Genomic DNA, 25,024 nt, shown 5'->3' on the forward strand with positions numbered 1-25,024 from the left:
TTTTTTCATCTCATTCTGAATTCTTAGTCCTTTACCTCTCTATCAGGAGGAGTTGGGTAACATGTTTCAACATTAGTTTTCTGAAATTCTGGTTGGTCATTATGCTGATAAGAGTTCAGCACAATAGTAATCTATCACATTTATATACTATAACTTGTGCATCCATTCCTTAATATAAAGGCATTCCCTCAGATTCCCATTCTTTGCTACTTCAAAAAGAGCTAAAAATATTTTTGTATACAGTTTGTTTTGCTTAGGACTAATTCCTTCTTTACTTCTCCCTCACCCCCCCTCCCCTTTCTTTCCTATTTCCCTGTTGAGTGAAATGTTATGTATGTGTGTATATACACACATATATATTATATATAATAGTGTGTGCATTATTTCTTCTTTTTCTTTTTTTTTAATTAAATTTAATTGTTTTTATTTAAAGTTTTGAGTTTCAAATTCCTCTTCCCCCCTCCCTGAGGCAGTAAACAGATATAGGTTAAATATATACAATTATGTTAAACATTTCCATATTAGTCATTTTGTACAAGAAGACTCAAATAACAGAAAAAGTGAAAGAAACTGAAAAACAACATGCTTCAGTCTGTGTTTAATCAGTATCAGTTCTTTCTCTAGAAGCAGATAGTGTGCTTCATCATTAATCTTTTGGGATTGTATTGCCGAGAATAGCTAAGTCATTTATAGCACTTCACCAAACACATTGCTCTTACTGTGTACAATGCTCTCCTGTTTCTGTTCACTTAACTATATATCAGTTCATGTAAGTCTTTCCAGGTTTTTCTGAAATCATCTGATTTGCCATTTCTTATAGCACAATAATATTCCATTACAATCATCTATCACAGCTTGTTTAGCTCTTATCCCAAGCTTTTAGTTCTCTTTCCAATTCTTTCTTCCATATTGCCTATTTCTTTTCCAATTTTTCCCTCTATTGCTCTCATTCTACTTATCTCTTTCTCTCTCTCTCTCTCTCTCCCTCTCTCCCCTTGTTTCATCTTTTCAAGGAATTCTACTCAAGTTTGTGCCCAACCTGTGTTTTTCCCTTAAGCATTGTAATACACGTTTTGGAGTCACTCTCTTCCTCTTCATTTGTCTGTGCATCCCTTCCACCAAAATAGGTCATTATGGTGTGGTTGTTCTTTTGTTTGTCCATTCTTCCACCTTCCTTCTTTATGACTTGATGTTAGGCATGGGCTCTGCTACATTTCTAGAAGAAAGGTCTGAGGTGGTCCTGTTGAATGTTGTTTTATTTCAGAATCTCAGGGGCAGGCTGAGAAAGTGCAAGTTTTCAGTGCTCCCAAAGTAGTATGGTCCAGGGCCCCGTGGGGGTCTAAGTTCTGCATGTTCCTAACCTGAGTTCAGGGCTGTTCAAGAATATATTGCTGGGGCAGCTAGGTGGTGCAGTGGATAGAGCACTGGCCCTGGATTCAGGAGGACCTGAGTTCAAATTCGGCCTCAGGCACTTGCCTGCGTGACCCTGGGCAAATCACTTAACCCCAATTGCCTCACCTAAATAAAAAAATAATAAATGAATGAATGAATGGATGGATAAATAGATAAAGAAAGAAAGAATATATTGCTGTTGGATACCTCCTTGAATTAGTAAACTGGAAAGCTCTGTTAGTTCAAAGTTGCAGAATTCTAGGTTTCTATTTGGTCTGAGATTCTTTACCCTGGTTATTGTTCTGCAGGTTGGACAAAGCAAGGAATTTTGCTCTGAGTCTGGGGTCTGGACCACAATGCTGTTGCTCCCGCTGGCTTCTGAACTTTCTCTTTTCTCCATATACCTTCCAGGACCTCCCTACCTCAGAACACCACTCCCAGCCCAGGTTCCCTTCTAACTCCACCCTGGATCTGACTCAGAACTGAGTAGTGGACGACAAAGCTGCCAAATTGGCACCTGTCCCCATTAAGGTAGCCTGGTATGGGTCTGAGGTTGCCCTAGTATGAGTCTGGAACCCCCTATTGACCTGGTATACATTCTCTCCCTGGCTATTTCAGTGCAGTAATTGTAGGACATTTTTTTCTCTGAGGCCCTGCTTGGAATTACTCTCTTCAAGATTTAACCCGGGGCAATTTCAGCCTAAGTTATTTTTTCTTTGTATATGGCACTGTCATTGCTTTGCTCAACTCATCAGTTTTAATGAATGGGTTGAAGATTTGTACTTGAAAGGCAGGTCTTGTACCTTGGATGGTGTGGGCAAGCCCCACTTGTACTGCTTTAGCCTGCTAAAACTAGGCCTCACCATCTTCAGGAAAAGGCCCAAACTGCCCGGATGCTGCCAGATGCCACAGTGGAAAGCTGTCCCTGAAGTTAGGAAGAACTAAGTTCAAATCTAGCCTCAGATACTTACTAGCTGTGTGACCCTAGGCAAGTCACTTAAAATTGTTTCAGTTTCCTCAGCTTTGAAATGGGGATAATAAAAAAGTACCCAGGTTGAAGGGCAGTATCAAGGATCAAATATGATAATATTTGTAAAGTGATTAATACAGTGCCTGGCACATAGTAGGCAGTATACAAATGCTTATTCCCTTTCTCCCCACTTCTTCAGCAGTGGTCAAGGTTCTGTGAAACCCCATCCCACCCCAGCAGGCTATGTCCGAGTCTCCTCTGCACCCACGTCTGTCTCATTGCTGAGTCCCACCCCTTCATTTGGGCCTTTCTTCCTCTTACGGGGGCTCTGAGATACCTGGCTACCCCCAAGTTGTCCTATGGCATTATTTTGGGTTCTTCTTAATACCTTTTTTTTTCCACTCCTATGTAACCTGACTGCTTTTCCGTGCACTGCACACACTGTGAAACCCCCACCCCCATCCCACTTATCATGGTTTATCTCCCTTCAGGGTTTCTGGGGTATTCTGGCAGTCTTGGGGGAGGGGGCTCCAGGACTGGTGGGGTATTTTATAGATGTTGGTCTTTGATATCTTTGAATAATTTATACTACTTTTAGAGCTTTACTGTGGAGGATGGGAGCTCTAGGTCCTCCCATGCTGTCATCTTCCCTTGTTCCTTTCCTACTACACGTTCTGTTTCTAAGCAGAGGATGGTTAAGTGACTTGCCCAAGTGTATGAACTAGGAGCAGAATCCTAAAAAGAAAAAAAAAATCACGTCTATTATGCACCATTCTAACTCTGTCAATAATTATTTGTTTGTTTTAAATTTGCCTCCGGTAAAGCACACAAACTATTTGCATTACAGGCCTGAACTTTGAAAGAAGTAAACTGGCTGGAGGAGAAATGACTAAAGAATTCTCTACACTAAGTAAGTTTGAGCTGCCTGTCAATTCCACGGAACTCCAGTAAAAGTATACCAGTTGCTGCTAAGCAAACAGTTGGGGAAGAGAGGCAGGAGAATTGGATTATAGTAACTCTTTCCTCCTACTGCCCTATCTCCCTCACAGTTAAGTGGTGAGAACCATATCATTATCAGAAGGGCTAGAGTGCCTAACTGACCAATGCAACACTGTTACCTTTCACTCAAAACAGAAACAAAATGTTTTGTTTAACTTCTAGTCTTAATAGCAAGAAGTAAGCAGGTAAATAACTACTTTTGAGTTTGCATTCTACCACATTCCTTGTTTTAATGAATGATTTGGATTGTTTTCAATTGGAGCTAAGTTTTTTGCAAAGTGTTCCTCTATTAGTTCAGTTAGTTACCTTAAGGATGAGAACAAATTAAAATTTGGGAATATGTGACTATTAGCCAATAGTTCTACATCTTGCAATACTAGTAAATGTAGAACCTACTATCTAAAGAGCATAAGAATGGCCTGATGCTTCAAGTCCAAATAAAACTTTCCATAGAGTTCTTACCTTAAATGTGTTGGGTCATTAATATTTCATGATTCAAATGTTATTACTCAGATTTGTACTTTAAGACTTCATTTTCAGTGATACATTTCCTGTAGAACAATCACAATAAATCACATTATTCCTGAAAGAGGATGGGTAGGTCAAAAGATTGAAATCTGATTTTAATGTATTTAAGTAAAATATAAAATGTCAAATAGATAAAGACATCAACAGGTCCTTTAGAACACAGAAATAATTTTAAGGACTTGTTTTGCTATGGTTTTTTGACCACGATTTTATTTGAATATTTTGAATCAATATGCACTGACATTGGTCTACAGTTCTTTTTCTTGCCTTTGTACTTCCCTAGTTTAAGTTTTAGGATTGTATTTGTCTCCTGAAAAACATAGTAGAGTTTTCCTCTCCTCTCCCCTTACTGTTTAAGAATAACTTGTGTGTGTGTGGAGGGGAAGAATAATTTGTGTACTAATGATGTTAATTGTTCATTAAATTTAATAGAATTCACTTGTAACTACACCCGGACCTACTTTGTCCTCCCTTTGGTAGTTCCATTTGTTAGTTCAATTTCTTTTTCTGAAATTGAATTAAATCCTTTATTTCTTAATATTTTTGTAGTTCTTCATATTTTACGTTCTTATTTGTAATAGAATTGCATGCAGTAGATTGTATATGTAGTATCGTACTACTAATTGTATGTAGACTATTATAATTACCTTTTTTATTTTAGTGATTTGATTTTTAACGTTTAGGACGCGTTAAAAACAACAAAACACCACAACTTAAGAGCTTAAAACTTTGGGGTTTTGCAAAACGCAATGCCAACGGGGTAAGGAGGAAGGAGAAAGGGGATCTTTTCCTTTTAAAAAAAGTTTGGGACGTTTCTGTTGTTAAAAAGCAAATTGCTGAAAAAAGGGATGCTTCAAATTAGCCGCCTGGACTAAAGTGAAGCTTTATTACAAAAACGGATGCAGGAAATCCCCAGCTTTCTCCATATAGCTCAGCAGGGAGATTTGGACTTTCTCCTTTGGTTCTTTCTCCACCCTCTACCCCGTCCTATTACAGAAAGGAGCTTGTGGAAATGCAGGGTAAACGTTAAAGGCTGGGACTTCACCGAATGAATGGAAACCCTGAACATTTAAGGGACACTTCAGGTGCTCACAGGCTAACACGCTTGCAGTCCGGAGAAGGGGACCTGGAATTCCCCTAACCCCAGTGTGCTGGGGAGGAGGGTGGACCTGGGAAGAAGGGGCGAAGGAAGAGGGAGCGGCGGGAGGAAGGGAAGGAAGGCGCACCTCTGACCCAAAGTCCCACACCCCCTACTTGTACTCATGCCCAGCAAAGGAGACTGCAAAGGTGAGCGAGGGCGCGGGAGGCTGGTGGGTGGAAGAAGGGAAGGGCTCCAAAGTTGGCGACGCCACCCCCGCCCGAGGTTCCGGGGAACTCCACCCAACAGCAGCAGGAGGGAGGAGAAGGGGAAGGGCCCAAGCGGCTAGCCCGCAGCGAGCCAGCCCCTCCTTACCACTAGCACCCGCTCAGGTGGGTCTGTCCCTCCTACTCCTCCTCTCTTTCCTTTTGAGTACTCGGGAAGCCGCTAGGCAGGGAAGTGTCGTAAAACTAGGGACAGGAAACTTTACCGGGGGGTAACAGCGACGGCGCTTTACGGCAGGGGAGGCTGAGTGAAAAACTCGGCGGCGGCAGCAGTAGCAGTGGTGGCCGAGCAGGAGGAGGTGGCGGCAGCAGCGGCGGCGCGGCCGAGGAGGAGGAGGCGGCAGCGGAGGAGGAGAGGGAGGAGGCAGAGGAGGAGGAGGAGGAGCGGCGGCGGGGACTGGTGTGGGGTTAGTGGCGAGGAGGCGCAGGGGAGGGGGGCGGCAGGCCCGGCGGCCCGGCCTGGGCGCTGGGGGTGGAGGTGGCGGAGGGTGCCGCCGGGCAGCTGGGCGGCGCTGTAAAAGGAGGGGCGGGGGTCAGAATAAAGGGTCTGGGGGCAGCTGCTCCGGGAGGGACGGTTTCCGTCTTTGTTCCCCTCCCCTCTCCCCGGTTACGCTCCCCGCCCTCGCCCCCCATTCCCCTCACCCAGAGGAGCGGCCCGGACTCATGGGCTCCTTTCTCGGTCTGTGTCGCTTCTAGGATGGCGGAGATACCGCCCGGGCCTAGCAGCCTCCTCCCTCCGCCGCCACCGCCGCCGGCAGCGGCAGAGCCCTGCGGTCCCTTCCCCGCGGGGGCCGCCCCGGTCTGCTGCAGCGAGGACGAAGAGGACGACGAGGAGCACCGAGGAGGAGGAGGAGAAGGAGGAGGCGGCGGCAGGGGTAGGAGCCCGGTCGGCGAGGCGGCTGCCTCCAAGGGGCATCAGCGTCTCCATTGCCCGCAGACACCGCCGTCGTCGCTGCCGCCGCCGCCGCCGGCGCAGCAGCAGCAGCAGGAACAGCAGCAGCAGCAGCAGCAACTCAACGGGTTGATCAGCCCCGAGTTAAGGCACCTTCGGGCAGCCGCCTCCCTAAAGAGCAAGATCGTGGGCGCCGCCGACACGACCTCGGGCCCTGCAGCCGACGGGAATCCGAGGGCTACTGCAACCAAAAGAGCTGGGCAGCCCCCCAGTGAGAGACCCCCTCACAGTCTCCCCAATAATGCAAGAACTGCGCCCCCAAACCCTGCAGCACCGGCGGCGGCTGTAACAGCAGCAGCAGCAGCAGCAAGCGGCCTGGCGTCGACCCGTAATGGACTGGCTGGAGGGACTGAGCGAGAGGAGGAGGAAGATGAATCGCTGCTGCTGCTCTCCTCGTCCCTAACAGCTGTCTGCAGCTTAACAACCTCCTCTGACAGGGAGGTAGAACCTGAGGAGGATCGGACGATACGATATGTCCGATATGAATCCGAGCTACAAATGCCCGATATCATGAGACTGATCACCAAAGATCTGTCTGAACCCTACTCCATTTATACCTATAGATATTTTATCCACAACTGGCCACAGCTATGCTTCTTGGTAAGTGGGTGGAAGGAGAAAAAGGGGGTGACCCCTCGGAGGATCCAGACCATGCAGGGGAGGGAACGTGTGTGGCAGCTGACATACTTCCTAAACCCTTGCATTTTATAGTATATAATGTGGTGTAAAGTAGACGTATACACATGCAGTTATTTGAGAATTTAAAAAAACTTTTGAAGGTAAGATCAAGGATAGGATCAACTATATATTGATGTAATAGAAGTTTCATGTGAAAGGATTGGAGGTCTTGTGTCATGTATCATCAGTAGTAATTGTGTTTTAGCCACAGTTTTGAGAAGATCATCTTCAAAACACTTTGCAGTCATTAACTTTGAACATGATTCTACTCAGATACAAGGTTGTGTTAACCTTTCAGTAGAGAAATGTATCCAGAAAGTTGTGTAGTGCTAATATAGTAATCAAAACCATGTTTTGATGAGCATGATTGTCTATAAAGATGTGGCTAAGTTGAAGCATTAAATCTCACAAACACATTCTGTAATCAGAAGTTTTGTTTTTTAAAAACTTTAGGACAATTAACTATAGGTTGCCTGGTTTTTGGTGTGCTGCTAACCACACTTAACACTTAGCTTAGTTTGAAATTTTAAAAAAGCACCTGTGCAAAATGTAGAAAACCTGTTGTGAAATTGTTACTAATTTTATTTTATTTTTTTTAAGTTGAGAATGGGCAGACACAAAAAAGTAAGAGCTTCTGTGTGACACCTACGTTGGGTAAAAATGATTGCTGATTTTTAAGGTAGCAAACATTTCTAGTTAGTTGAGAGGTTATAAATTGAATGAGTTTGGGTTGTTTTTTTTTTTTTTGATGCCTTCAGTTAGCTAGCAAGGTTTTAGCTTTTATGAAAGAAATTCCACTGGTGGCAGTGACACTTTATTAAGTAAGCTTGATTACGAGTAAACATAGATGGCTTTTATTGTGTAAATACAAATAATTTGTTTGGTTTTTCCCATAAAATCAGTAAAAGGAAGCGGTACCCCCCCAAATTCTTAGAACTATTTTATGATTTTGTAAGGGGAAACTAGCTACATTAGCACTGTTCTTTTTTTCACTTTGATGTAGTAATAATAGTAACTTTACCTTGTTATCCAAACCATTTTCTATTGGTTTAAAAGCTAATTACTCTTGTTACAGGTGGTCTGTCCCCAAAGTATTTTTCATTTAGCTGTTTTAAGTCTGAGAAAAGGACTTGATAAACATACCATTTTCAGTCTATCCTTACATAGACTTAGGATTGGTAGTTTGATGTTGAATCTGCCATTATGCCACATAAAGTGGGGTAAGATTCTGAATTGACAGAGAGGGAATTCCTTTTTTCATTCAGTATTTTAAACATGGTTTTCTAGTTCTATTTGGAATATCTGATGGTTATGTCAGTTACCTCTTTTGTTACTCCTATAAAGAACACTGATTAAGTTGCAAGGTAAACTAAAGAAATAGCCCCATCCCTTTTGATGAGCTAGATTTTTAATGGAAATGCCTTAAACTTTATCTTATACTTTAAACTTAATTCAGTTTTTGTTCTCTTATTTCATAGGACTGTACTGTCAATTCTACAGGAGAGGTTTTGGTAGTAGTTAAATATTGAAGACATAGTTCATGATTTTTAGACCCTACTTTGATTTTTCTTCCAATTATTAGGTATAAAGGCTTAATGTTCAAAACTTGGGATCTCCCAAGGCAAGATTTGTGCTTGCATATCTAAGACTTTAGGTAGTGAAGATAGAGTCCAGTTAGAACTTGCTTTTCCTTTCCTGGAAGTTTTTAAAATTTAGATTTTCCATTAAGAACTAGAGCTGTTACAAGTAAATGCAAATTTTTACATTGTTATAGGGCCCCAGACTTGCTAGAGACTTTTGAGATTATCTAGATTAGTTTATTCATTTATTCACAAATGGGGAAACTGAAGTCCTTGAAGTTTGTGGCTTGATTAACATCACATAATGGCAATCCAAGGTTCTTGACTACCAGACTGATACTATATTTCAAAATGAAAATTTAGATTCAAGAACAGGCAAAAGGTGGATTAGAAAGAACACCAGTTGTGGAATCACAGAATCTTCTTGTTGGAGGACACTTCAGAATCTATATTATCCAAGTGGTACCTGTATAGGAATCTTCCCAACAAGTAAACTCATCAGCTCTTCAAATACTTGAAGATAATTATCATGTTCTCCTTAATTTATTCAACCTATTGCTTGATCTGGCTTCAAGATTCCTCCCATCTCTGTTTTTCTACTTTTATATACTCATACACTCTTCTTTTTTTTTGGTGAGTCAGCTGGGGTTAAGTGACTTGCCCAGGGTCACACAGCTACTAAGTGTTAAGGGTTGGATTTGAACTCAGGTCCTTCTGAATCCAGGGTCGGTGCTCTATCCACTGCACCACCTAGCTGCCCCTCTCATACACTCTTTAGTTTATCAATCAGAGGACCTTGTTTGAAAAATGTACCACCTTAAGAAAGTCTCTTTGGGCTTTAGTTTCCTCTTCTATAAATGAAAAGGTTGGACAATATAATCACTAGTGTTCATTGAGAGGTAATTTGGCTTTACACCAGAATCTCTCCCCTTGAAAAGTAGCCTGTGATACTGAAATGTTAAGCCATTTTCCCATGGTCACAGAGCTATTATGGATCAGAGGCAAGACTTAAACCTAGATTTTCCTGACTCCAGGGCCAGTGCTTTCCCCAATGTGTTGTACTGCCTCTTCATAAAGTCTGTGATCTTATGAACATCAGTGAAATTGAATCCAGTCCATGACCTGAACAACCAAAGGCTATTTTGTAAGACTGTGGTTTTGGCTACCCTGACTACTTAAAAACATTAGGGAGATCTTAAGATGTCCTTAACCTCTAATGGATTAAATGAGGATAAAATGAAAATGGCAGGTATCATTAAAAAGTCTTTTCATTGACAAAACTGTATTATATATTACATTTTATAACCGTCCTTGAATTAATCTAATTTTTTTTTGAAGCTTATTTCAAACTTATTTATCATCTCTTTGGTAATGAAGGGTGTGTGTGTGTGTGTGTGTAAGAGATGTAAAGTAGTCCTTTATTTTATTTGTCTTAAATATACATGATCCAAAGCTTTAATTGGTCTTTCCCTGATTTGTGAACAAGTTCATACTTGCCCAATTCATGTCCTTTGTGATTTTATAGAATTTGATAAACATATTTTCAGATTAATAGTTGATTTTTTCTTAGCTTCAAAGATAATTTCCTTTACTTAGAAAAATCAATATTGGGTAGTAATAGATTGATCATGCATGCTTAAAACTTTTAACTTTGGAATAATTTTTTCCCCTAGAAAATGAAGTCTAAATTGTTCAAATGCAATTTTAATAATCTAACAAATTATTCCAAAATTTTAAAATGACATATGTAGCTTTTCTTTAAGATTTGAGCCAAAAAGTTTTTTAGGTTGATAGATAAACTTGTTTACTAACAGTTTATTAAGAAGTTTTTCATTTGTTAAGTCTTAGGCCTTTTTATATATAAAATTGGTTTTTTGTTCTTGAAAGTGACAGTACATTTTGTTTGCTGAGGGGACAGAGAAGAGCTGAATGAAGTCAATCTAATTGTTTATATTGAGCTGTATTAGTGGTTTTGATGTTTTTAATACTCTCAGTTGGGTGATTTCACTTTTGACTCTTAGAAAGATACAGATTTCCCAAGATTTTATTCATTTAAACTAGGTTCATTCCAGGAGTCCTTCCTGATTTGTCTTAATTTTCTAGATAATTAAAGTAAATTATATGGGCATTTTCTCACTTGAAAGTTACAACTCTAGAAAATGATACTAATGTATATCTGTCTGGGGAGAAGGGTTTTTATTTAGTTTTTCTAGTAAGTAGATTGATTCCTTCAGATTTGTTTTTCTTTTTTTTTAGTATTGATTTTATTTTTTCCTTTTTTGTCTAAAAACTATTTTTCTTTAATTTATATAACTTTTAAAATGAATGACAATTTCATTCAAATACTACTTTGTGTAATTGTATTTTCAGGTTAAGTTATAAAAGTGTCATTTACTTTACCATTTAAGATATAATTTGTATGTAATTTTTCATCATGGTTATAGGAGTTCCATTTAACAAACATTTGTTAGGTTCTTTATTATGTGCCAGACCCAGGAAATACAAGAAAGAAAGAAATAATCCCTGCCTTCAAGGTGTTTACATTCTTCTGGGGAAAATCCTATCATGATTACAATTCTCTATTTTTTTCCCCACTGGATCCACCTTTAGCATATTTCCCCTGGAATGAAACTAACCATTGAATCTTAGTAGACAAAGAATTTTGTTTAAAAAAATTTTTTTTAATGAATCAAATTAATTTGTTTTGAGTTATGAAAGCACAAATAAAAATTTCAGGGTTTTGTTAGTACCAAATAGTTTTGGGGAACTATGATAGGAACTGAATTAGTTTGTTATGTGTTATGAAATAATCAAACATTTAACTTGCTCTAATCATTTGTTTTCTGTGAAGTCCATTTTTTTAAAAGTTTTGTAGGGTTTAGAGATGGAAGATCATCTAGTCTAACCCCTTTAGTTTGCATTTGAGGAAACTGAATCCAAAGAAGTTGACCTTCCTGAGGTCAAACAGATAGTGGCAGTCAGGATTTGAACCTTGGGCCATTATCCATTGAAAAACCCAAACACTTTCTACTGTATCATGCTGCCTCTCAAGTTGGAACTTTTAAAATCAGGTTCCAAAATTTTTTAAGTCATTGTGTTTTATGTTTTACTACAATCTGAACTTTTTCTGTCTTAAGAGCAAAATGAAAGATTTTCGAAGAATGTTATCTCAGTAATTTGTTTTCTCTTTAAACTTGATTCTACCATTTTTTTGAGAATCTAGTTCCTTCTTAGTTCATTTGTGCAAATTTTTACCTGAGACATTTAGTGCTATAAATGTATCATAAAATAATTGTTAAGATGCTCCAATATTCATATATATCTGTAATTTCAGTTATATGGATGTGTTTTTCCAGTGATGCAGATCATAGCTCATCCATGGATGGGTGGAGATACTACTGTTATGAAATTTGTTAGAAGACAAGCATGACTCGAACTTTTTGTTATTGGAATTTTGTGAAACATCCTTTCAGTACTGTTAATTAGGGTGCTTGTGAAATCAGCAGTTAACATTTATGTTTTTACAAAGTTCTCGAAAAACTGAGAAGCACTAGTAAACTTAAAACCTTAATTTATATTACTCTGGGTTTGAAATTTATACTGGAGCTTTGCTATATAAAGCTATCTGCAAACACTATGAATTAGGACTGTCATAGGTGAAACTGCTTTGTGTGGTCTTTTTGGCACTTAAAACTCCTTTGGAATTCAAATTATATATCCTCCTTTTAATAAATTCTTCTATGTAGTAAAGGCTACATATTTGGGGAAATCCATTTTCTAAAAATAGCAGATGGCTCAAAACAATGGTCAAAGTAATATTTGCTCTTTCCAGTAAACCTGTCAAAGAAATTGAATATTGAGGTATACTATAATAAATGCTGACAGAGAATACTAGAATTAAGCATGTAGTTCATACTTGAATGTCCAGAATCAATGGTTTTTCTCTTTTCTACATGTATTCTATCTTCCTTCTCTCCCCAAAAGATAGTGACATCTGCTTATCATGGTTCATGCAAAAAATTATAATTTGTATTCTTTTTTGTCAAATCAGTAGTTACTCAATACCTATATTGTGCAAGAAATGCTAGTTGACCTGTTTTTCGAGCTGTTATCGGTAAGCATAGTATAAAAATAAATGCATGTCCCAGGGAGTTTCTAGGTTATGATTGTTAAGGAAATTCTGATTTGGTTACTCTATTACTCTCTTGAGGTTCTTACCTAATAAATGGCATTCAAATGTTTAGTCCTATTTCATTGTAGAAATGTTTTATATCTGATGAGAACATATACTTCATAATTCTTCATTTATTTTTAAGGCCGTGGTAGGGGAGGAGTGTGTAGGTGCCATCGTTTGCAAGTTGGATATGCACAAAAAGATGTTCCGCAGAGGTTATATAGCCATGTTAGCAGTGGATTCCAAATACAGGAGAAATGGCATTGGTAAGAAAAAACATTTTCTTATTCATGTAGCTAAAGCAATGATTGGGTACTTTTAAGATTTGAAACCAAGGCCAATGAAAATGAAAATGGAATCTAGAAATGAACCTATGAAACTAGTGAAAATAAGCAAATGGACCTGGTGCCCATTCATGATACTTAAAGAGATCTCATTTTGACACTAAAATTTTACTTAAAACATATAGTTTTTTAAAATTTTTCTTCCTCTTATGCTTTTCGATTTCAATTCATACATATTTTTAAACACCTGTGATATGCAAACACCCCGTGGCAGGTGCTTGGGATACATAAATGATACAGTCTGTATTCCAGAGGATCTCACTGTTTTAATGGAGGAGAAGAGCACACAGAAAACCATGAATACAAGGAGGAGAGTATAATAGAAGCAAAGGAGAGAGCCAGGAAAAGTTTTACAAAGGAATGTGGAGGGAGAGATCATTGTCAGCTGGGGAAGATTAAGGAAGGTTTCATGTAGGAACTGCTACCTGAGTTGTATCTTGAAGGAAGGCCTTTGAAGAGATTCTCTTCTAAGCCTCTGGAGAGCTTTTCCACCTATAAATACCTTTGGAACATATTTAAAATGTTTTCGTTTCTAATACATGTTACATATTTTACAGAGTTGTCATATCTGGTACTTGTCCTTTAGAAAACTTTATTTTACTTAGTTAAGTATACTTCAGATCTGGATAAAATTTTTGTTTTGTTGTTACCAGTACCAAGTAATCACTAGCAACTCTCATAAATAGAAGGAAAACCCAAAAAGGTGGAGAAGAAATAAAAATTGATACATTCTACAGTCACAAACTTCTCTTTTTTTGTGACTTGTCAAAAACATATCCATATAATGCCGGGTTATTAGTTTGGAGTTTTGAGATGGAGGAATCAATAGGCAAGAGTTATCAGAACATATTGAAGATTGGTTTTATCTCTAAAGCAGGAATGATTAGGATCTGAACTTCACGAAATTCAATTCAACAAACCTATGCCTACTATTTCTGAATCACTGGGGATATAAAGAAGAAAAATTATATCCCTATCTTAAAAAAAAATTATCCCCCTTGGGAAGGGAAGAAGAGATTAATTGCTTATATTAACTTTTAAGCTTTTGGCTATTTAAGCCATAGAGAAGATGCTATAAAGTTGCTTGAGAAAATTAGGAAGGGAAAATGGCTCTTCTGGTTGGGGTAGGATCCTAGAAGAAGGTGTCTTGGAAGACCTGAGCTGGACCTTGAGGAGTTGAATACAGGGGAAGGGTTTTTTTGTTTTTTTGTTTGTTTGTTTTTTTCCAGGCACAGGTTATACTTATGGACAAAGACATGAAAATAGAAGGCAAAATGAGATTAGACAACATTCCCATGTAATTTCCATCGGCAGCTTGCATGATTATTCCTAGAAAACCGGATAACTCTTTTTTCTGCCTTTGGGCTTTGTTAATGGTTCACAACTTGAGTATAAAGTACCTTTGATGTTGATGATGATAATAGATAGCATTTATAAAACACTTTGAGGTTTCCAAAGTACTTTACAAGGATTATTGCATTTTATCCTCATAAATACCATGGGAAATAAGTGATATTGTCCCCATTTTACAAATCAGAAAATAGGTAGACAGAAATTAAGCGACTTGCTCAGGCTCATTATAGCTAGTAAGTGATGCTGAGTTTGAACTTGGTCTTCTTGACTTCAGGTCCAGCATCTTATTTATTATATCACCTACTTCTGAGCTAAGCCTGCTGGCTAGCATGAAATTAGACATGATTGTAAATTTAACATAGGGTTGACTGGAAAGTTATGAAAAAAGTTAAGATTTTATGACTTAGAACTTATTTTGTAGACAAAGGCTCCCATTTTCTATGTATTTAGGAATGACTGGTTTAAAAAAAAATACTGGTATCATTTGAGGGTGTCCAAGCAGGTAATTAATAGCTCTTTTGAACCTTTATGATCCATTTTGATATTTTTGCCCTTTTTAAACACTACTTAATCTTCATACCTTTGGCTCATTTTTCAGAAAGATTCCACAAAATTCCTTTGAGACCTATTTATAAAACTGACCATAAATGTAAATTTTTGTTTAAATGTACATTTTGTTTTTCCTAGTTAAAAATAAAGTGCAAGTATGTCAGTGATAAAATAGGAAAAATTACATGCAGTTGTATTTATAAACAAAAATAATTACTGCAATTAATAAGTAGTAATAAGGTTTACTATATACTTTATATGGCAACATGATCAATCTTTTATGAAGTTTAAGAAATGATAGATGAAAAAGCATTTTTAAAGTTCATACTAAGTTCCAAGCACTGTGTTAGGATTCAGTTAGGGGGTAGAGAGAGGGAAAAGACACAATTAGAAAAGCAAGACAAAAGCTACTCAAGAAGCTCTTCCTCAAATTAGAGGAAGCAACACATATAGGCTATTTGGCTGCAGGGCGGATAGGAAGGCCCAGAAGTCCTAAGGGTATACCAACAGGACAGATGACAAGGCTCAAGGGGATGAATTGGCAGATCAGATGGCAGTGCCTGGGTGTTTGGAGAGTGTAGCAGCAGAACAGATCATAAAATAGGGAGGGCCTTAGGATTCTGTGGTAGGTCAGATTATAAGGCCTGCTCTCGCCAAAAGGATTGTAGTTGGTAACTCTAGCTCATCCAAATGGTATGAGAAACTATTTCTGCTCTGTAAGGGGGTGGGAACCTTAAGGATATGTCTTGGAAATTCTGGGTGTCCTCTTTTAGAGATGGAAATGAGGAAGGGGAATTCTCAGAAAGTTGAAACAGAAGGACCCTATGGCTATAGTAACCCAGTACATTGGATAGGGTATGTTGATTTTGGGCAAGTGGGAGGAGGAAAGGGAAAATTTTAAGAAGGAAGAATCTTCTATATTATAGTTTTGGGATCTAAAGTGGTATGTAAACAAACCAGTTTGGTTTGGAATAAATAGGAAGTTTTACATTTTATAACATGAGATGATTATTATAAAGACATTTTAAACTTGACTCTTTCTGAAACTTACATTACCAAAATATCAGTAATCCTAGACCCACTGCACATATTTGTCCTAACTAGCTTCGTGTTCATGAGACTCAGTGGTTTGTAATTTGGATCCAGTGAACCAGGTAGATGGCACAGTGGATAGAGGGCCAGGTCTGGAGTCAGGAAGACCTGAGTTCAAATCCTACCTCAGATACTTAGTAGCTGTGTGATCCTCGGCAAGTCATTTAACCTCAGTTTCTTCATCTGTAGAATGAGCTGGAGAAAGAAACGGCAAACCACTCTAGTAACTTTGCCAAGAAAACCCCAAATGGGGTCATGAAGAGTCAAACACAACTGAAACAACTGAATGGGAGTTTATTTTAGGCCCTGCTCCCAATTCGAGTAAACCAGTTAGATCCTTTTTTTCCCCCCTTGGTGCTTCTCTCTTTTCGAAGACAATCATAGAGTTAGAACTGTTTCTTATATAGAAGACTGGCTGGAAGACTTCATGTGACAGTTCATAGGTTCCATGAACTAATGAACCAGAATCTTTGGAATCTTTCAGGTTGCTGATTGGAGATTGTCAGCTTAATTTAGTGTCTGACTACTTATGATGTTTCACTTAATAGGAGTTTCCTGATATAGCTACATACTTGGTCTAAGGTCTGTAAAACTAAACTTTAATGTTATGTTTGCCTGCTGCCAATTAAGGTCGTTTTTGAGACCGTTCAATATAGATGCTAGTATTTTGTATTTCTGCATTATTGTGAATTCTCTAACTCAGATTTTTAAAGAAATACCTGTACTTGTACTTTGCTAATACTGAAATCTATATTCTAGGTACTAACTTGGTTAAGAAAGCTATTTATGCCATGGTTGAAGGAGACTGTGATGAGGTAAGGATCTATGAATGTTTAATAGCCTAGTTTCCTAAGAGATTTAAATAATTTTAATTTATTACATGTTTGGTAAAATTTAATATTTTTTACATCTATACTTTGAGATATTCATGGAAACTTAAGTGAAAGTTACAAGTAAAATTTTATGTACCTGTTTTCAACAAACATTTAAGAAATTGGTTTCTTTTTTTTTTTTTAATGAGATATTTTATTTTTTCCATTACATGTAAAGATAGTTCTCAACTTTTGTTTATACATGCTTTACAATTTCAGATTTTTCTCCCTCCCCTCCCTCCCCCCTCCCCTAGACAGCCGGTAATCTGGTATAGGTTATATCTATATATCTCTATACGTATACATATAGATATATATATATATACACACACATATATATATACACATAATAACATTAATCCTATTTCTGCATTAATCCTGTTACAAGAGAAAGAATCAGAGCAGTGATGCGAAACCTCAAAATAGAGAAAAAAAAAACAACAGCACCCAAAACAAAAGAAATAATATGGTTCAATCAGCATCTATACTCCACAGTTCTTTCTTTCTTTTTTTTTCTTGGATTTGGAGATCCTCTTCTATCATGAGTTCCCTGGAACTCTTCTGTACCATTGCATTGGTGAGAAGAATATAGTCCATCACAGTAGGTCAACACTCAATGTTGATGATACTGTGTACAATGTTCTTCTGGTTCTGCTCATCTCACTCATCATCAGCTCACGTAAGACCCTCCAGGTTTCTCTGAACTCTTCCTGCTCATCATTTCTTACAGCACAATAGTATTCCATTGTATTCATATACCACAACTTGTCCAGCCATTCCCCAATTGATGGGCACCCCCTCGACTTCCAATTCCTTGCTACCACGTAAAGAGCAGCTATAAATATTTTTGTACATGTGGGTCCCTTTCCCCCTTCCATGATTTCTTTGGGCAAAAGACTTAAAGAAATTGGTTTCTTAATAATTATATGTAATAATCCTATGTATCTTTCTCAGAAAATTACTACCTCAGTCTCACTTTTCATGGAAAAATGTCCTGTTAACCAAAGTAGCTTATATTGAATTTCTAAGTGAAATAATGTATGCAAAGTGCTTTGCAAACTTTAAGGAGTCATTTCAGTTATTTTTATTATTCTAATTTAATTATATATACTATCTTTAATTTCTCTTTAAATAATTTTTTTTCACAGTGGGGAAAACTGCCTACCCCAGAGAGAAGGCTACTCAGATTTGAAAAACCCACAAATTAGGAAAATACCTATATAGCTCTCTGTTTTTACCCAAGAATGTATTTTTTTTTTATCCTCAGCACTTAAACTCTTGCCACGTAGCAGGCATTTAATAAATGATTATTGATGATGATGATTTTATCATTGTTATACTGCAATGTTATTATGAAGTTACATGGCAGGAGATGGAAGTGAGTCAGTAGTCTGAAGAAGTATTTGTGTGTTAATAACCATACATTTGTTAACTCTTTATCTTTGAAACAAACCTTTAAGATTGGAAAGGCAGGTGTTATCCTCATTTTGTAGATGATATAATTAAGACTCAAGTTAAATGACTCATCGAGATCATTTTAGTAAGTAGCTTTGAAATAAACTCAAAAAGCAGTCTTCTAACTCTCATAACTATACTGCCACTTTCAGTGGTGAGGCACAGTGGAAAGAGAAATGAATATGGAGGCAGAAGACCCACTTGTATATCACTGAATGAGTCACTTCACATCCCTAGACCTCAGATTGATTGTATCTAAAATGAAGGTGATTTCTAAGGTCCCTTGTAGTTCTAAATCCTTATTTACGATCCTTAGAATGTAGAAGGAGATTCAAAGGGGAATGGCAAAGTCAGACTGAGGTAGTAATTTTCTGAAGGACAAATCATAATGAAGGGAACCTTTAGTTTGAACAACCATTTCTCCACTGTCCCCCACTTCTGCAAACCATTTTATAAAACACTAGGTAATTTCCCCCTCCCCTCAACAGGTTTTTTTTCCTGATAAAATAGTTTGTACAGGTTATGATTGGAAATTGGATTTTGACGAGGCCCCAAGAAACCATTCTGGGATTTTAAATCATCTGAGGATAAAACTCTTTAAGTACATAATTCACATATAAGGAATATTAACAGTTGACTGCACAACTTGAAAAATTATGAAATTATACTTTAAGTTCAGTAGGCAAATTATTGGTGGCAACTGAAATTTTGAGGAGAAAACTGGAGATCATTCAGAAGCACAAGGCTCTGGTTTAGCATTACAGCCTTGCCGGCTTGATCACTCTTATTAGGGAAACAAGTCAAATTTTATATCTATGCATAACAAGTTGGAAAAGATTTCTTAATGGTGGAATATACTCTAATCTCCTGATATGGAAGAAGTAATTTTCAGGGACTGCATGGAAAACAAAGAATATTATTTTAGTGAATAGAACTACCCTACTCTAGGTGTTTGTTTTTTTTCTTGTCTTTGTTTCATATGGTTAAGCCATAAAGCTTTTCTTTTAATGTTCTCAAAAGTTTAGTTGGAAAATATGGTTTCAGATGAATATTTATCTTATATTTGCATTGTGTTTTATCAGAAAAGCATTAGTGGTTTATTTTTTATTGCTTTTAAGCCAGCAATCATTAGTATTTTATGGTTGAAATGTGAAAGATTCCATAGACTGTTCACTGTTGTAGATGTTTTTATGTTGAGGGATTCCTTTTAAAGTTCCAGTGATTCTTTCTCTGGGTTGGACAGTTTTTCCATGGTATAATGAATTATTTAAAGGAATAGAACTATTGTGCTTTTCATTCCAGTCTTATAGCACTTCCTTTCATTTCATCTAAGGACTTAAAAGATGCCAGTTTTTACAAAGTCTAAGTAAAGAAAGGTATGAATTTGAGGTAAATTTGTGGACTGATTAAGGACAGGAATCTCAGCAAATGGCTTTAATCACATTTGGTTTCTGAGTGGAATTCTAATATCTCATTTTATTGGTAGGAAGGTTTGAGAAGTTGTAAAATTTTAGAGATTTAGTCTAAAAAGTGGACATGGTATGAAAAAAAAGGACAAGACAGACAATAGGAAAGTGTGAGGAAGAGTTTAAGTATGCAAAAACATGTTGCTCTGTTGTAGTCAGAACATTTAACAGCTTAAAAACAATAGGGAACTTATTTATAGAGAAATAGTCTTGTGTTCCCATAACTATTAGACTTACTTACACTCAAATGTTTCACATCTAATAGTTAAGTAGTCCCATGGACATCAATCACATGAAAATTAATGAAACATAGACCTCAGTGTTCATGCCTTTTGGAATAGCCATAAAGTAAAGGAGTTCTTGTAAATTACAAAAACAAATCAAGTAAGATGAGTGAGATGAATGCTCTTATAGAGAGCATGATACAGGAGAACCTGCTGCTTAGAGAATGCCATTTTATCAAGGAATCTTATGGCTAGTTCTATAAATTGGCTTTTTTTTTAAGCTAAGAAAAAACATGCACTCAGATTTAGGCTTATCTATTTATGAGTAGTTTCCCAGGTTGGAGTCTTTTTTCTTCCTCACTGATGATTAATTATAGAACATTTTGTACTGAAAGGGGACCCTGCCAAATATGCCCATTCCCTTTATTTTACATATGAGGAACTCAAGACTCAGTGGTTAAGAAGCTTGTTCAAGGTCATAGATCTAGAAAGTCCTTAGGGCAGTGATTTTTTTTTTCCCTATAACTTTCATATATTTAGAAAGTTCTTACTCTTTGTCATTTGCATATGTAGGCTGTTCTCAGGGGCTACTGGGAAAGTGGTAAGTTGATTTGTTCATTCACCAAGAAATTTTTGAACACTTAATACATGTCAGATGTAAGTTGCTTCAGAGCACTCCTGAGTAGAGGAAGAATGCCAAGAAATAAGAGAACCTGAAGGGCAAGCTTTAATATGAATGAAAAAATTCAAGATTACAATGTAGACAAAGTAAAAAGTTGTTGCATTTATAGTAGTATTAGCTATTCAAATTACTTTTGACAGAAACAAAATTACACATGAGAATATGTGGTCTGAAAGACCTTGAAAGTTTTGATCACCAAGAAGATAAAAGCTACTCATCAAGTTGAATGATTTAGTGACTATAATTGGGGTTTTGTTCTTTTTATTAGCTTAGTTGAACTTTACCCTGTAAGGTCTAAAATTCTAGCTGTGATATCTAAAATCTAATGAGTGGTTGCCTTAAATTAGAAACATACAGCACCAATCTTTGGGCATTAAGTATTTATTAAAGTATATTAGGGGTTAGTAAAGAGAAACACGTGGATAAAGAATGAGATCTGTCTACTCTCTCTTCTCCCTGCTCCTGCCGCCAAGCCAAAGTCTGGAAATGGGGGAAAAGAAAACAAACCTCTCTTCCCCTCAACTTCTCCCAGAAGCCCCCTGTCCAATGAGAAGCAGGGCAGTCCACACACACACACACACACACACACACACACACACACACACACACACACACACAGCTCCAAGCTAATTGGCTGTTAGCACTGATTCACATGACCCACAGGTGGTAGACATGACTTCCTGACACCAATCTGACCTTGGAAACCCCAGAAACGTCACTTTCGGGTATTAAGTCACATGGTTTCTTTTCAGGCCAGAGCTCACAATGTCCCTCCCAGCAGGGGTGTCATTCCAATTCTCACAACCCAAAGAGTTAAGGAATGTGAATCCATAGACACTGATTACTCTAGAACATTTTCAGCAATGTTTCTCAGAGTGGCCAAGTGATCTCAGTTTCTCCCTGCCCTGCCTTCCCGTCCTGTCTCTCCCTCTCCCACCCCCCTGGAGCAATGACTTGCTAGTAAGTGTCAAGTGTCTAAGGTCAGATTTGAACTCTGGTCCTCCTGAATCCAGGGCCGGTGCTTTATCCAGTGGGCCACCTAGCTGCCCCATAATGTCTATATACTTTTAAACATAATTACATTTGACTTTTATCTCTATGTAGACTTTTAAAATATAGCCACCATTAAAATGGCTTACAGTAGCATACCATTTATTTAGATTTTTGTTCTGAAAAATTAATCAGAATTACTTATCAGAGGATAAATAATGGTATGGTAAATTAAGCTATGACTTAGCTTATTGTTGACCTCACCTTAAAATAAGTCAAAGACATCAATGATAAAACAAACCAATGACTTTCTTTCAAGTGATATTATGATGTATTGCATTAAAAATGAAATGTATCCATACATTACAGCAGCAACCTGAAGACTAACATCTTGGAGATATATAAATGAATAGAAAGTTATAATGTAAAAAGGATAAAATTGGCCTTATGATGGGTTAAACATGAAATGAATTAATCATGTACTGCTTTGGCTTGGAATTGGCCATGTAATGCTCTGGTTGTGATGAATAAGAATGTGTCCATATTTCTCAGACATCAGACTGAAATGTCTGCTAACTCAAGGGAAGGATTTGAGGAGCTTATGACATAATGAAGAGCTCTTCTTTGAGACTTAAAAAAAATATCCTTGCGGGGCAGCTAGATGGCGAAGTGGATGGAGCACCGGCCCTGGAGTCAGGAGTACCTGAGTTCAAATCCAGCCTCAGACACTTAATACTTAACTAGCTGTGTGACCCTGGGCAAGTCACTTAACCCCAATTGCCTCACTAAAAAAAAAAAAAATCCTTGCCTTCATGGTAGCCATCCAGTTTTACATGTTCTTGTCCCTAAACTTCCCAGAAAGGACTGGAATGCTTGAGAGGTGATTGACCAAGTTGAGAAACAAGTATTTCCTTTTCAAATTTCAACCTTCTTAACATATATGCATTTTCAGAAGGCATGGAGTATAGTGGAAAAGACACTGGAAAACTTGGGTTTAAATCTGTCTCATCACTTAGATATGTGATCTTGGACAAGTCATAGGAACATAGATTTGGATTTCAGAGGTCCTCAGTTCAACACTTACTTTACTGATGAGGAAAATGATACTCAGCTTACTTGACTTGCAGGTAGTACAGGTAGTAAGTGGCAGAGCTTAAATTTAGGTAGTACCTGTATGACTTGCAGGTCATACAGGTAGTAAGTGGCAGAGCTTAAATTTGAACCTTAGTTTGCTGGCTTCACATCCTGAATTTTTTCCATTATACCACACCACCTGTCACTTAAACTCTTTGATCTTCAGTTTCCAAATTCTGTGATTTTGTGAAGTAGATTTTTATTGATGGAATATAGTTTGCTAGAGCAGGAGCAGAATAAAACAGGTTGTGGTGGTGGTGGTTTTTTTTAACCAGGCTGTAAAGTATTGTGTTGGCTCATTAAATAAGGACAAGTTATGAATGTGTCTTTTGAAAAGTTAAGAACTTAGAATCTTGCTTTAACTTTATTCATTATAAAATAGACCAATATGAGTCAAATTTTTTCATGATCAAAGGAACTTCATTGCAGTATAGTTCATTGATACAGCAATCTGGTAACTTGGACCCTAAAAATATAGCAGGAGTTCTTGTGAAACCATGACCCCTCTTAATGTGTTAATGTTGATTTTGGTAATTTTTCTTAGTCATATTGTTAATTGGTGTTTTACAAATATTTTATTCTCTTGTTTTCTTTAGTGCCTGAAATTTATGACATTTCTTTGGGAAATTCTACATGTGTGTTAAAAAACCATATTTTGTTGAAGTTAGATGTTTTCATGACTTCTTTAGAACCAGGGGACTATACTTTATTTCAACATTAGGCTATTAGGCTGCCAACAAATCTAAATTTCAACACTTAATCACACCTCAGCATAGATGACCTACCATGGTTATAGAGAGAAAACCTTTTGGATTCTGTGCCAAATTAGCTCGTATTTGTGCAATTTTTGGTACCTTCAAATGAGCATTATATATTGTAGATAAATTTTAAGGCATTAATGAACAAATAGTCAGGAGTCAGTAAAAGAGCTCCTCTTTCTTCTGTGACATTTATGTAGGTTTCTTAATGACTTCTAAGCCATTTTTCCCCAAAACTGAGTGTCATTTTTGTTTTTTTAATCAATTCTCTCACAAAGAACAGCAATTTTAGCTTTTCTCAGCCCATTTCTTAATTGTTTTGATTTGGTATTCTTAATAATGACAATTCCAGTGAAGGATTTTACCCAGTCTTCTAATGGGAAGTACAGTTCAGATTGCTGAAAATAGAATTATATCCCTAATGTCAGACCTCCAAAAAATAGTTTTTATCAATATTTATTAAATGCCTACCTTGTGCTAGGCACTAGTAGGCACTGAGGATACAAAGAGAGTGAAGCAATCCCTACTTAAGAAACTCAAGGGCAGCTAGATGGCGCAGTGGTTAAGCACTGGCCCTGGATTCAGGAGTACCTGAGTTCAAATCTGGTCTCAGACACTTGACACTTACTAGCTGTGTGACCCTGGGCAAGTCACTTAACCCCCATTGCCTGCAAAAAGAAAGAAAGAAAGAAAGAAAGAAAGAAAGAAAGAAAGAAAGAAAGAAAGAAAGAAACTCAAATTCTAACAGGGGAGAGGTGTGTGTGTGTGTGTGTGTCTCTCTGTGTGTTATACAGATTAAATATATAGAGAATAAGTATAATGCTATTAAATACAACATAGAATTGTAGCTGTTGAGGGACTCAGGAAAGGCTTTAATGTTAGAAAATAGTGCTTAAACTATGTCTTCAAAGATGTTATTCTGTGGGAAAGAAGTGAGTAGAGATTGCATTCCAGGCAAGGGGAATTGTTAGTGCAAAGGCATAGAGATGGGAGATAGTGCTATGTGTGAGGTACAGAAAAGCCAGGTTAGCTGGATTTCAGAGCATGGAATGGGGAGTAATATAGAGTAGGGTTAGAAAGATAGGTTGGGACCAGGTTGTGAGGGCCTTTGAAGGCTTAATGTAGAGATTTATATTTGATTTTAGAGGGACTAGAAAGTCACTGAAGTTTGAGTAGAGAAGTCACATGGTCGGATCTATACTTAAGGTATATTTCTTTGGCAGTTGTGTGGAGGATAGACTTAAGACAGGGAGACCAATTAGAAGGCTGTTAGAATAATCTAGGCCAGAGATGATGAGGACCTGAACTTAAAGTGGTGGTTGTATGAGTAGAGAGAAGGGGTCAGACATGAGAGATGTTAATGGAGGTAGTTGCAGTATTCGGCAAATGGTTATATATTTGGAGAGAGGGAAAGAATAACACTGAGGTTATGAATCTGGGAGACTGAAGAATTTGGTGCCTTCATCAGAA

The 25,024-nt window shown here is 37.6% G+C and overlaps 1 protein-coding gene and 1 long non-coding RNA gene across 2 annotated transcripts in view; one reads left to right on the forward strand and one right to left on the reverse strand.

Annotated features, from left to right (window-relative positions):
* Positions 1-5,549, reverse strand: part of LOC122740914 — an 89,795-nt gene extending 84,246 nt beyond the window's left edge. Inside the window, exons 1-2 of the long non-coding RNA XR_006354785.1 lie at positions 5,343-5,549; positions 3,824-3,912 (exon numbers count right to left, since the gene is read on the reverse strand). This is a non-coding gene — a long non-coding RNA (uncharacterized LOC122740914). The remainder of the gene's footprint in view (positions 1-3,823; positions 3,913-5,342) is intronic.
* The window catches only part of NAA30 (N-alpha-acetyltransferase 30, NatC catalytic subunit), a 28,010-nt gene continuing 8,529 nt past the window's right edge, over positions 5,544-25,024 (forward strand). Inside the window, exons 1-4 of the mRNA XM_043983793.1 lie at positions 5,544-5,658; positions 5,948-6,803; positions 12,778-12,901; positions 16,733-16,788. Coding sequence (XP_043839728.1) covers positions 5,949-6,803; positions 12,778-12,901; positions 16,733-16,788 — 1,035 coding nt within the window. The 5' untranslated portion in view covers positions 5,544-5,658; position 5,948. The remainder of the gene's footprint in view (positions 5,659-5,947; positions 6,804-12,777; positions 12,902-16,732; positions 16,789-25,024) is intronic.

Source organism: Dromiciops gliroides, chromosome 2, assembly GCF_019393635.1.
Source record: "Dromiciops gliroides isolate mDroGli1 chromosome 2, mDroGli1.pri, whole genome shotgun sequence".
NCBI classification, from domain to species: domain Eukaryota; kingdom Metazoa; phylum Chordata; class Mammalia; order Microbiotheria; family Microbiotheriidae; genus Dromiciops; species Dromiciops gliroides.